The following is a 13,729-nucleotide window of genomic DNA, read 5'->3' on the forward strand; positions in this document are numbered from 1 at the left end:
TAGTCCAAAACATGCGGCTTCATACAAAGTTCTTACGATTCCATATCCTACTTTTCAAGCATTGTGCTTAATTCGTTGCCTGATCTGTTATCGTTCGATCAATTTGTTTGATCTCCTTTAGTTTATATTTTGAAGTTTTCAGCAGTCTACCTTACCAGGGCTATTGTTTACTTATTGTTAATAACTTTCGTATTGTTATTTTTCATTTGCAGTGAGGGACAAGCAATCTGGATGGACGAGAACATTCGCTTCGGCAAAACGGACCGCTGCCAGACGTTCAACAATCCGCCGCTGTGCGCCTCCGGTGATTTCGAAATACGAGTGCTCGAAGTGTACGGTTTCGTAGGTGCGTGAACGACAAAAATCATCTTTACCAATATGATCCTCACAAAGTTAAGACCTCGACCGCCGCCCATTACTTTACAACCTGTTGTACAACACCAACCCCTAACCATCGCCCAGCATCATCACCAACCACGCAACCAAAATAATGCAACCTCTTATATCTATACCCGCGGAAGCTGAGCGATTACCACCATCTACTACTACTCTCTTGCTACCAAGTGTGTGAATGTCTTTGTGTTGTGTATGTGCTCTGTACATGCCATCTCTTTCCTCCTCTCTACATAAGTGAGTGTTTGCGTGCACCTTACTCTGTTACACGTCGCCAGCGCAGAACCAACGGGGAAGCGGAACCGAGTAAGGACCAAGCCCCTATACTTTTACTCCTATTTAGTTTAACACCGCATTTCTTCGTTGTTTAACTGGTTTCGATCCTGCCGGTTCTTAGTTAGAAACGCGCCATCATTTGAAGAAGCTCAAGTCCAAAGTCCCACCTATAACCAACGGGAGTATTCTACCTACTTGGCGAAATGTTGCGATTTTGTATAAAACGGCATTTTGTCAAATGGGGTGGTGCTTTCGAACCAACTTAACCATTGATTACCAGAACTTAATCTTCCCGATTGTATTCAATTTTAGCACCCATACTAACCTTGACTTAAGATAACGTAAAAATCAACTATCATTGACGAGATTATAATCAAAAAGCTAACTGTTTCGAACAATTACTATTAGCATACAAAACCGCAAACCGCATGCAAGCGTCTGTTCGTTCGTTTGTTCGTAGTCCTAGCCATAAGAATGGGAAAGCTCGCGCATGAAGCGCCAAAATTTGAATGTTTTACTGAATAAACTATTTTCTTTTTTTTCTTTTTCTCTCTTTCCCTTTTAAGAATGCGAAAACGCTTGTTGAGAGTAAAATAGGTAGTTCATGAGAAGATCAAGAGGAGAGACGTATACATAAAACTAGATAAACTAGACGCGTATAATGCTAGGAAAGAAATAGCTACTTTAAGGGATAATTATTTTGTTTCGTTTTTTGAAATGAGATGAGAACAAGTCGTCGACGCGTCGTGCAGCATCGTTTAGTAAGGTAACCGAACGGGAACAGTAATAACAACGCTTCAATAAAGAGCCGAATCGTTCGTAATGTGTTTGGTGAATTGAGTAAAGCAATAGGTATCTACTCACGAATTGGTTTTGTGGGTAACTCGTGGGAACTTTCCATTGCGTTGCCCATTTTGGATGTCGGTCAGCGAACATTTCGTTTGGTTCACGATCAATTGACGAGTCTACTATTGAAAAAAAAATATGATACAACGAATACATTTAATTTATTACCTCTTCCACTGTAGACTTTCTGTGCACTTTTCTTATTGAATCCGTTGACCACTTCAGGAGTTCTTGACCTAAGAGCAGTTGCGGTTCCCAAAATCATTCACCATTAAGTCGCATATCTTTTTTGATGCCTCCTCTATACTCTTTATGTTATACCAAACGGTATTTCATTAACCTTCATCCAGCCAACGAACCTTTTTCAAAGAAAAAAGTCGCCAGAAATACCATGGAAATTCTGGGCGCGAGCTAGGGTTTTGAAAGCATGAAATCGACAATAGAAATCCTTCCTTTGGCTTTCACTCATAGCTGGTTTGCAAATTAATTACAAATCAATTCGATGAATGCAATCTTCTTCAAAAACTATGCTTCAAACAAAAACAGCACGGCTCTTTTTGCTTATGACGATCATAAAACACGAAAGCGCGAGCGTTTTTGGCATCAACGCGTCATAGAGGTCACATTTTAAACCTAGGTTTTTGACTCTCAACTAACTCTGAACCTGTTGAACAAGTTTCTCGAAAAAGCCATCCTTCTGTTCACTGAACAGCTTGAACAGGTTGAACGTTTTTAACATCAATGCCGCCAGGCCAGTAGCTAAATTGCGAACCAAGGCCGCCGTTACCAGCTAGTACTCATACTTTTGAACTTTGCACGACATCATTTTTCTTGCTAATCGGAATCTAAAGATGTCCGTTGTACAAGGAAGGTAGCTATTTTTTATATCCTAAAACAATACGGAATAACTCTGGAACCAAGTGAAGTTGGCACCCATACCATCCAAATCTTAAACTAGAACAATTTTTCAAGAAGTTGAAAAGTTAATCAAAACCCATAAAAATGCAAAGTGTTGTGCATATGTTTGTGTTTTTCCGAAGATGAAAAAGGTATTTTGGCTGAATCAAGGTTAAAAAGAATAAATCAGAGGCACACAAAATAAGAGAATCTCCATAGGAAATGGTTCAAAAAACTTTTTGAGGAGTTATACTTCAGTTCCGAGCGTGACTGCACTTGTTTTAACATAACCGCACTTCTTCATTATTAATCATTTTTCAAATTGCTTCTAATCAGTTGTTCGCCGCTACACCTCTAGAAAGCGAGAGAAAACAAAACAAAAAAAACGATTAAAACATTCCATCGAGATCGAGTTTGATCATTAAAAATCAAATGTTGAACTAACCCACATTCTAGTCCCCAGCGCGTGCCCGCTGTCCTCATCTTAGCTATTTCGGTATATTAGATTAAAAAAAAAAATGTCGCGCTCAAACGCTTAGAACAACGAAAAGCAAATCAATGAACCTATGTTTTACTAAATAAGTCTTCTGTTTGGAAAATTTGTTATCGTTATTTTAAAAAAAATGACAGATCCAGCTCGAACAACAGTTGGATACTGACTTTGAAAAACAAAACTCCGGAGCAATATCTGCCATATGGAACTGCTGCACTTCTCAATCCCGTATTATAAAGATAGATATATTTGAGGTGTAAAATAGAGCGATCGATTCATTCACAACGAAAATGCATCTGTTTTTAAACAAAAAGAACCAAGTAATGTTACACTCAAGCGTAAGTGAAGCACCGACGAACCGACGTGACAGCTAGAATAAATAAATTCAAATTTCTTGTCCTGATAGCAAGGTGACTGATAGCAAGTCACTTTCAAAAGATTTATTTTCCTTAAATTTAGCTTATTTTCTTCAGTGCTATCTGAAAGGCTTTGCTAAAAATTCTGTTGAAAAAAATCTAGGATTTTTTTCTACTTCTGCCAAAAGTTCTTCAAAGGGATCAGACGGAAAATATTTAAAAAAATATATGCTAAAAATTTAGTTAGAATTCCTCCAAGAACTGATCCAGTTTACCGTCCTGGGTATTTCCCTAGAAACTCATCCAGAGAATTCCTTTAAGAAGTTCGTTCTGATGATTCCTCCATCTGTGGATTAGGTACTCCACGAATTTCGTCTGAGGATTTCTTGAAGAATCCCTCCAGAAATCCCTTCGGGTGACGCCTCCAGGAGTTTCTTCGGGATATTCTTCCAGAAATCTAAGGATTTCCCCTGGGATTCCTATTGGGGATTCCTGCTGGAGCTTCATCGTTTAGTTACCACTGGAATACTATCTGAGAATTCCTTCAAGAATTCATGTTGGGGATTTTCTCAGCAATTCCTATTGGTAATTCCTCAAGACACTTCTTCAGGAGATCCATCATAGAGTTGCCTCTGATATCTCTAAGAAGTTCTTCTGGGGTACCTCCAGGAATTCATTCTGGCTTTTTTCTTTCTTCAGAAATTTCATCTTGGGATTAATTGATCACAGGATTTCTGTAGGAACTGATGGAGGATTCCCAGAAGGAACTAATGTAGGATTTAAATGCTCTTGGAATAATTCCCATAAGATACTCCAGAGAGAACAATCTGAAGTATTCTCAAAAAAGAATCTTTTAAAAGATTCTCTCAAGAGGATTTTTAGAATAAATTCTGAAAAAGGAAGTCATGTAAATACTTGAAGGATGCTCAGGTGTCAATTCTGAAGGATTTTGAACCTTTTTTTCGTACTTCATATCTGAAGAATTTCCTAAAAAAGGTTCTGCAGGAATCCCACAATGAACCTACAGGAAAACGCTTAGAGGATACCTAGTAGGAAAATCAGGAGAATTTCTCAAGACTAATCTGGACGGCATTCAGCACCGGAAGCTGTTAGAGGAATTGTAAAGCGAATTCATGGAAGCGTTCCAAAAGGAACTTCTACAAGGAACCTCAACCAAAATGTCTACTAGAATAACCAGAGGAAACTTGTACAGGAATCTCAGATGGAACCCTTGGAAGAATATCAGAAGAAACTCCTGGACGAATTCCTGAGTAATTGGGGTTTCTGGTTTTGCAGTTTTCGATTCGCAATTCCAGATGGATTACATAAAAAAATGCCATAATGAGCCTATTTGAGAACCATAGAAGGAATTCCTGAACCCTGATGAAAGCCCAAAAAAACTTTTGGAGAATTCTCCTCCACTTTCTCATCTTCTTGACGTGACGTCCTCACTGGGACAAAGCCTGCTTCTTAGCTGTTTAGTGTTTACTCTGTGCCCAAGACAGTCAAAGAAAATTTCCATGTTCAATATCCTCACGTTCATACGCGCCAACTTGTGACGCAGTTGGTCAAGACGTTTCAATACCAATCAAATGTGGAAAATATCGACGCAGTTCATCTAATTTGGGCATATAGTCTATTTTACGAGTCGATTTTATGAATGAAAATTTGACAGTAGGAGGCATCCTGACTGTGTAATCTATATCATCATCAATATTGTTGTCACTTCTTAAAATGGCTCATACACGTGAAAACTAGTGCATTCAGGGGTGTAAGTTGACTGTCAACTGGGAACAAATTTCGCCTACCGTCTAACTTGTTTTAGAACCAGTAGAAAGACGTAACTGCCACACAAGAAAATTTCAATTTTCGTTTGCAAAGTTGATTTCAATACCGTTTTATCATGCTAAACGCAAGTCCGTAGGTGATTCACACATAAAGGATGTTATATTCAACATATTAGATTAAAAAAATCATTCCGGAAACATCGCTGTTCTGTTTTCACCATTATGAAATATTAGCCTCTACTCTCGTTTGTTTTTGTTGTTCTTTTGTTTGAAGTGTGGAAATCGGCTGAAAATTGAAAACTTCCTGGGCGATTATTTTGGATAAATGTGAAGATAATTCAACACTATGACCCAATAAATTTCGATAATTATCGAAAATGCTGATCATAAGCATCCAAAGCGAGAGAAAAACACTGATGTTTGTTTAGGCTGACCAGATTTGACCCGTTTAAATACGGGACACATTCCGGAAACTCAACAAAAAGAAAATCAATGCCCAAAAACAGAAGTGCATGTTGAAAATAATGCTATTTCAGCTAGAAAGAACGAATAATTGAGGTAAAAACTGTAACTATGCTCCAGAGACGAGTGTTTGAAAATTGTGTTGTCCCGTTAAATCTTCTTCTTCTTCTTCTTGCTTCTGGGTGCTCTTTGTATTAACAAAGAGCGAAAAATGGCGCAGCGAACTAGCGCTATATTGCCAGTTAATTTTTGGTTTATACTCACTCAATTAGAGTTTACTTTCTGGTGAGCACGCCGCGAACACGACCGAGCGTGTCGATCGCTGCAGTCGTACTGGACGGATGGTCAGCCTATGTTTGTTCTCAGGCCCGGATTAAGACTTGTGGGGGCCCGGGGCCAGAGCGGATGTGGAGGCCCCTCGGTGGTACAAAAGCCATGAGTAAATAAGCTTTTCTTTGTTTTTGTTAATGTTTAGCAAGCAGAAATTTTTTTGTGGGGGCCCCTAAAATGTGGGGGCCCGGGGCCCTGGCCCCCCGGCCCCCCCTTAGATCCGGCCCTGTTTGTTCTACTGTTTATGTTTATAAAACCATTAAACAAAAGATGTTTACAAATTAGAACCAACAGTAGATGGCGCGCAGGTGGGCATGTTTGGGTGGGCGTAAAGGGTAGGATCTTACACCCCTGAGTGCATTGAGTTGAAAAAAGTTGAATTTTGTCCAATTTTGGAGAGCTTCACCAAAGACCTTTGGACTTTGGCTTCACCCTTGGCTTCGCACCTTCAAGTACGTTCAAGTACCTTCAAGTGCGTCAAGTTGACGCATATGTTCACGTTTATCACTGCGGATATATGGGATCAGAAGGAGTTACTTAGGAATATCAGAAAACAAAACTTGAATTACCAAAGGAACTTCTGAAGAAAACTCTAAACCAAGAAACATCTGGGTTAACTTATGCTGATTCCTCGAACCTTCTAAGTAGAATATTCCCTTCGATAGAGTGAAATGAGTTTTCGTACTTGTTAATTCCACCCACTAATCTCTATTCTTTGACAGATAAGGGTATTGCGACTACTTCTTGCACTCTACCCTACTCTGGATGTACATCCGACACTAAAGACGATTGCAATCGGAAATCAAAATACGCAAATCTGTCACAGAATAAGCATTAGTTATTCGTGGATCGGCACTACGGTCCTGCTGATCAATCAAAGCAACCTTATGTTAAGGTACTTGTTTCATTCCATGTATATGAAATCGTTCACTAAAGAAGTCGTCATCCACAAGAGATCTCACATAACGAAAGGTTGTAAGCACCAGGGAAGCGGAAATTCAAGAATCAAGAACTTCTTCTACGTGTATTCAAGATAAGCTGATTGAAGTCGTCGCGTCAGAAGCTTGGAGATTCGAACTATCCAGTATGGAAGTTCCGGATGGAGCTGGTGTTGATCCAAGAAAAACTTCAAGCAGTCGTCACCGAACCCAAACCGGCAGATGTGGATGCCATCTGACGGAACAGCAAAGGACAAGTGGGACGGGTTAGAGACATGTCACGAGAGGTCATTCTTGCAAGTAATGTCCATGTGTTGCGAAAGCTGTTCTCACAGTGATTACTCGAAGGAGGACCCGCATAAACGATAACCATAAGATGTGCTTAACCACCTGTGCAACGGAATTTAGATACAAGACTGTGATGTGCGAACGATTTGTGGAACGTGCTATGAGGGCAAGTTGGCTAGGCTGCCATTCCCGAAGGCATCCGAAATATTGATCAAAACGGTAGCAGATCTTATCCACATGGATCTGGCTGTTCCGTTCGAGATAACATCGCTGAGTGGACTTCGTTACAGTATGGTCGATTTTTTGCGTTACGCAGTGTTGTATCTGCTGCGCTGCAAGTCGAAGGTGCACGGAAAGATCCATCAGTAGTTGATCAAGATTAGCTGAAGATTGTTTGAGCTGATGGCGGTGATGAACACTCCAGCGCAAAACTTAGGAAATGTCTGGCGGACAGCGGCAACCCACTGCAACAAACGGCACCGTACAGCCGTCAACAAATTGGGATCACTGAAAAGAAGAATCGATCATTGGGAGAAATAAAGCGTTGTTCGCTGACCGCACCGAAGCCGATCTTGACAAGAAGTTTTGGGGTGAAGCTACGAATTACCTGCAGAACATCCTACCTACGAAAGCAGCGAATATGACCCCGTATGAACTAGAGCACGATCAAAAACCATCGTATGCCCATCTCCGGATGATTGGATCCACAGTATGGATATACATTCCTAGTCAAAAGCGAAGAAAGCTGGACCAAACAGCCGAGAGGATGGTGCTAGTAAGCTACCTTGAGGGACGCAATGCCTATCGACAACTCAACTCGGAAAATTTGTACCATCACGATCAGTAAAGACGTCAAGTTCGATGAAACTTCTGTAATCAACAACAGCATGAAGATTGCCGACGATTGAAGTATCAAATTGAATGGGTAGGCTTTTTACAACGATGCACTAAAGCAATTTTTGAAGACGATTTTCGAGCTTTGCCTGTTGGGCAAGCAAATGACGAACGAGTGGATGAAGCTGAGGTAGATGCAAGTGTCGTACTGGACGATAATATGATTGATGCTGTTCCGAAAGAGAATACCATGCAACCACCACGAAGATGCCTAAGGTCATTCAAAGACATTACGCTGAAATGATTACTCCTGTGCGCTGAAACTGGTATGAATTGGTAGACCCGAAGGCCTTTGCCGAGGCGATAGCAAGTACCAAACACGATGAATAGCGTTCTGCCATGCAGGAGCAGTAGCAGTCCATTGAAGACAACGATACCTGGGAGTTTGTGGACATACCAACCATTGGCGTAAATAGGGGTTTGCCAGGGGTGGTTCAGGTCTTCAAAATTAAGTGGGGTGCTCAAGCAAAAATCACCCGGTTCAAGGCTAGACTGATTGCTCAAGGATACATCCAGCAGTACGGCATTGGTTACGTTCAAATTTTTGCTCCTATGACTCTTCAAACGACATTCCAGACGTTGCTGGGATTACAGCTAAATAAGATCAGTTCTATACGGTAATCTTGAGAAGAAACCACCCGGATTCATCGTACAGGGACAGGAGAGCAAGGTTATTGTCTTAAGAAAAGTATTTATGCAATGAAGCAGACTCACTTGCAAAGAGTTACACTCACTACCTATTTTCTCAGCTCAGAAGCGTGCAATCAAAAAACGATATATGGACGACTTTTGCCTTGTGATGTGGTCTAAAAGATTGCCAAATAGAGTAGGGGTCGCACGCGCATACCATAGTAGTCACAGAGCTGTGAAAGCGGCTATTCACGAGGTGAGTGAAATTTACATTCACTTCGTGGAAAGATGGCTTCGCAGCGCCCTCACGACTTTGGGACGCGTGTGTGACCCCTTCTCTATTCGGCAAACTTTTAGACTAAATCACAAGACAAAAGTCGTCCATACATCGTTTTTTGATTGCACGCTTCTGAGCTGAGAAAATTGCAAGTGAGTGTAATTCTTTGCAAGTGAGTGTTCCCATCCTTGCAGGCCGTGAGAGCTTGAATCCGCATGCTGCACAGTGTGCACACAGAGGTGCTACGCTGCCGTTCTACGCATATTTGTCCCATGTTATATGGGATTCCCATATAACATGGGGCAATTGGGCGTAGAATGGGCAGTAACGGGCGGGTTTTCAGAAGTGTGATGCCGATCCGTGTGTCTATCGGAGAAAGAAAGAAGATAACCATTAGTGCTACATCCTCGTCTATGCCGTTAACTAAAGAAGTCGTCTTCCAGTAGAGCTCTCACACACCAATATTAGTGAGCGTGAGATCATTCAATCGAAGATCTAGGAGAATGGCAGAAGAAACTCAAGGAGGAATTTAAAAAGGCGCATCTTGTTGATTCCCAGAAGAAACCATTGAAGATATCTCATATGGAACTCGTGGAGAAATTCCAGGAGTCAGCAACTTCTCATGCTATTCTGAAAGAACCGAGTGAAAATGGACTAGATTGCCTAGAAATCTCGCGCGTGAAAAAATGATCCAGAATCGCGCGCGAGTTTGCTCACGCAGGAACGGTTTACGAGTTAACTTTGAGTGTGATTTTACCAATACTGCATGTCCTATCTTAGAGATAGGGTTTGTGTGCCATCAGTAATCTCATGCTCCCAATTTCATCCTATTCGAAAACAAGCGATTACGGCACCGATTGATTCCGTTCTTTTTGTTTTCATGCGTGCTCACTTCTAACAAAAAAAATACAAAAATAAGAAACAAAACAAACAGTGCTTCAATCCTTTGTTTTTCGTAGGATGAAAATGGGAGCCACATGCTTAATAAGCGAACCAATACCCTATCTCAAAAGAAACTCTCAATGGGATCGAATTCCTGGAGTAATCTCAGAAGACACTCATGGCACAATTCACGCTGGAACTTTCAATGCAACTCCTGGAGAATCCCCGCAATTCACGGTGGAACTTTTTAGAGGAACTCCTGGAGAATCCCCGATGAAACCTCTTAGTATACCAAAAACTTGGCATATAATGACAGCAATAATGGCAGTCAATTTATTTTGGTGGCCAGTTTATCAATCTCCGCAACCTCTGTAAGAGTTTTTGAGAACAAACCTTATTGAACTTATTGAAGAATACTAAAGAATAGGTCTCCAGTTAGCCTGGTGAATGAGGCTTTCGATCACCAATCCGGAGACGGCGGAATTGATTCCCGTTAGTTGAGGAAATTTTCTCGATTTCCTGGACAAGGTGTATTATTGTGCTTGCCACGATGTGTTCAAAGAACACTAAGGTTAAGAGTAGTAGACCAAATCCTAGTAGGAATGTAGAGCCATGAAAAGAAGTAGAGAATGTTGCTTAATATCTTTCCAAAACTACTTGAACTAGTCTAGACATCTCTAAAAATGCTAATATTTACATCTCTCGCAACAACTTCTGGTGAATGTCTTAGAAGATGGTTCTCTATTTTTTGTCGAAGATATTTGTAATAAACATTGGTTTGCATGATTATTTCTATATGCAAAATGTCAAACATTTTGATCGATCGCTCTTGTTTACCTAAATACAACTATCTATTTCTTCTGGGATGCAACCTGTTTTTTTATATTGAGATTTATTTAAAACTTATGGTTGAATTGTGAATAACTGATAAAACAAAGAATTACTTTGTATAGCTTACAAGAAAAAAATAATAACAAGATACGAGGACAAACATGTAAAATGTATTCTCAATAAAACAAGCATTGTAGAAGAGGATTCCTGCTTGAAAAGCATGATTTCACAAATAAGAGAACCAATAGCTAATAGCAATAAACATCCGAATCCGGATGAGGTGAAATCGGACAACAAGATTGATCAATCTACATTTAGTGTGACGACTTATCCAGAACATTCAAATCGTTTCCAAATCAGGGAGGACATGCTTTCTGAATTGCATGCTTCTACGACTTTCCTTACAACCCAAATGCTAATCGTCGTTGTGTGTATGTATCTTTATCTGTACGTTTGTATGTGTGCAACGTTCGTAGCCGCATTCAAATCGGAAGTTTTAGCCATATTTACTGCGTGTATAAATCTGAGCATAGAACAAATCGGTATTTGAGAGGTTTTAGCGGTAGTTGTTTTAGTAGAGCGTTCCGACTGCATCAAATGGTCATTCAATAAGCTTCACATGTACTCTTACATACATATATCATACAAACCATCATGAATAAAACAAAACAAAAATCCTAAAATAATCGATAGATGTCGTGTGAATTGTGTTGAACCAACTCCGTTAACTAGGTTATAAAACCGCGTGTTCGCCTATTATTGACGGGAAACCGAAGAGGAGAAATCGTAAAATACTGTAGAAGTAGTGATGTAAGAACTTTACTAAGCAGTGCTTGGTTTGTGAAATTGTACCCGTTGGAAATCGCTTGGAAAGCTTACGAGTTATATTGAGAGAAAGACAATTGTATTGAAATATATGCTTTAACAAAGTTTACACACCATTCGTACTGTTGGAGAAGTTGTGCTGAGACAGTGGGGGTCAGAAGAATCAGACGAGGATAGCATTAATAGGGCGCTACGCAAGCGGTTACATTACATTGGCTAAGAGTTTATCACCGATTCCGACGGCAAGCGTTGGGATGTGCTGTAATATAGTTTTTTTTTTCGCTGCGATGTTGCTGCAAAGTAAAATTTGTTTTTACGATTCGATATATGTTAGGTTATCTATTTACAACGTGAACAACTTGATTCAGTTATTAGCTCAATAGGAGGAATGTTATATATTTTACTGTATAGTTATTATTCATTACTATTACTGTTATATTATAGCTCTGTAGGCGCGTAACCTATGTTATTGTGATTTTTATTATTAATATAAATATTTTTGTTATAAATGAACTGTTCATATAGTGTTTGTACAAGTATGATTTATTTATATTTAGTTTACGCTGGAAAAGTAAGACAAGCAAAGGATAGCAGTGAATGATGAAAGCAGTTGGAAATAAACATGAAAAGATTAGATTGAATGTGAAAGTTTCATTCATCCGAAAAGTCCTTCTTAAAGTAGGTAACATATCTAATCAAAAAAGTCGAATAAACAAAGGTTCTTCTTGTTGGACATTTGAGGATCATCAAAGACTTCAAATTAAACAGTAGAATATTGGATGGTAACGAAGACCAACTATGATGTTCCCTTCAAAGTGGTGAAACCTTCTCGCTATGTTTGGGATGATGGTGGCCCAAGTTTACGTCCAGGTACTATTGTATTTTATAAGATGGGTTCAAGATGGGAGAAAACACTGGACCTGGTGTTTTGGCCCTGGTTTAGTAAGGCTATACCAATGGGATGCAGTCCCACTGTATTTCAAGCGGAAGCTAAAACCACAGACAAACAGACGTAACACCTTGAACGATTTTCATAAAAATCCGTCGCCCAGTTCACACTACCAGCACCTGGTGGAAAAGTTGCACGAATCACTGTGTTGTGCAATATCGTCAACAGAAGGCGCTAGTGTGAAACGTCAAACGCATAGAAAAACGATGCGCGCGCCTCTGGTTGTGAAAGACACAACTATGAAAATTTAAAATGATCGTTAAAAGCGTGGTCGATGGAAATTTCGCAAGTGTTACGTCTGTTTGTCTGTGCTAAAACCATTCTAGAGTGTGCCAACATTTGTCTGAAAAAATATAGGTTTGCCAAGATCTGTATCTTTTCGGATAGTCAGGCGGCTCTAAATGCGCTAAGAGCCTTCACTTGTCAATCAAAGCTAGTGTGGGAATGCATTATTTCTCTGAAGCAATTGGCCAGTAGGAACGAGGTAACTTTATACAGGATGCCCGGTCATTGTGGAATTCTGGGGAATGAAAATGCCTACAATTTAGCCAAACAAAGTGCGGCGTCAAGCTTTGTAGTCCCTGAACCATTCTGTGGAGTTCCTGAGTGTGCTCTTGGATGAAACTGAAAACTTGGGAAATGTCTACGATAGAATCTAATTGGAATGCCACAGATACATCCAAGCAAGCGAAAAAGTTCATAAAACCTAGTGCAGAAAAAGCCAGGTCCTTATTGAATCTAAACAAAAGAGATCTCAGGGAAATTATTGGTCTGATGACTGCCCACTGTCTGAGTAAATATCATCTAAGTTAGATTGGAAAAATTCAATCCTCCGAGTGTCGTTTCTGTCAAACGGAAAACGAAACTGCCGAGCATTTACTCTGCAACTGCGGAGTGCGGTCCAATCACAGATTGGCGGTAGTTGGTGAAGGGTTTCTAGAGCTCTTGGAAATTTGGAGAAGCAATCCAAACAAAGTAATAGGTAAACATCATTAAACGAGTTGTGCCTAGTTGGGATCAGGTGTTACATCAACCTTTGTCCATCACAGCTCAATTGGGTTGCTCAGTGAATAAATTATTGCTGTTTTCTATAGCCTAATTGAAAGAGCTCATTTTTCTGAGTATAACGTGATTTTATTGGTTTCCAATACCTTTGTTTTGATGGATAAATTAACAAAACAGTTTTGATTTTTGTGGATAAAATGACAGTTCAATCGATAAAAAGATCCGAATAAAAATGTTTCCCCATACAAACTTTAAATGCATTTTAAAAATAGTTCCCGGACTCCAAAAATTATGAAATTTTGGATTTCGACTAATTTTCGGGCGGAGAATCGGATTATGAAAAAATCCGGATACTCCTAAAGAACCCAAT

General features: G+C 39.9%; 1 protein-coding gene across 3 annotated transcripts in view; it reads left to right on the forward strand.

Moving 5' to 3' along the window:
• LOC109398534 (GTPase-activating protein skywalker) overlaps positions 1-12,039 on the forward strand; it is a 175,743-nt gene extending 163,704 nt beyond the window's left edge. For all 3 annotated transcript variants that reach the window (XM_029859134.2, XM_029859135.2, XM_062850570.1), the window contains 2 exons: positions 213-346; positions 1,236-12,039. In XM_029859134.2, the coding sequence (XP_029714994.1) occupies positions 213-346; positions 1,236-1,255 (154 nt within the window). In that variant the 3' untranslated portion in view covers positions 1,256-12,039. The remainder of the gene's footprint in view (positions 1-212; positions 347-1,235) is intronic.
• Positions 12,040-13,729: the final 1,690 nt, after the last annotated feature.

This window comes from Aedes albopictus, chromosome 2 (assembly GCF_035046485.1).
Source record: "Aedes albopictus strain Foshan chromosome 2, AalbF5, whole genome shotgun sequence".
Taxonomy (NCBI): domain Eukaryota; kingdom Metazoa; phylum Arthropoda; class Insecta; order Diptera; family Culicidae; genus Aedes; species Aedes albopictus.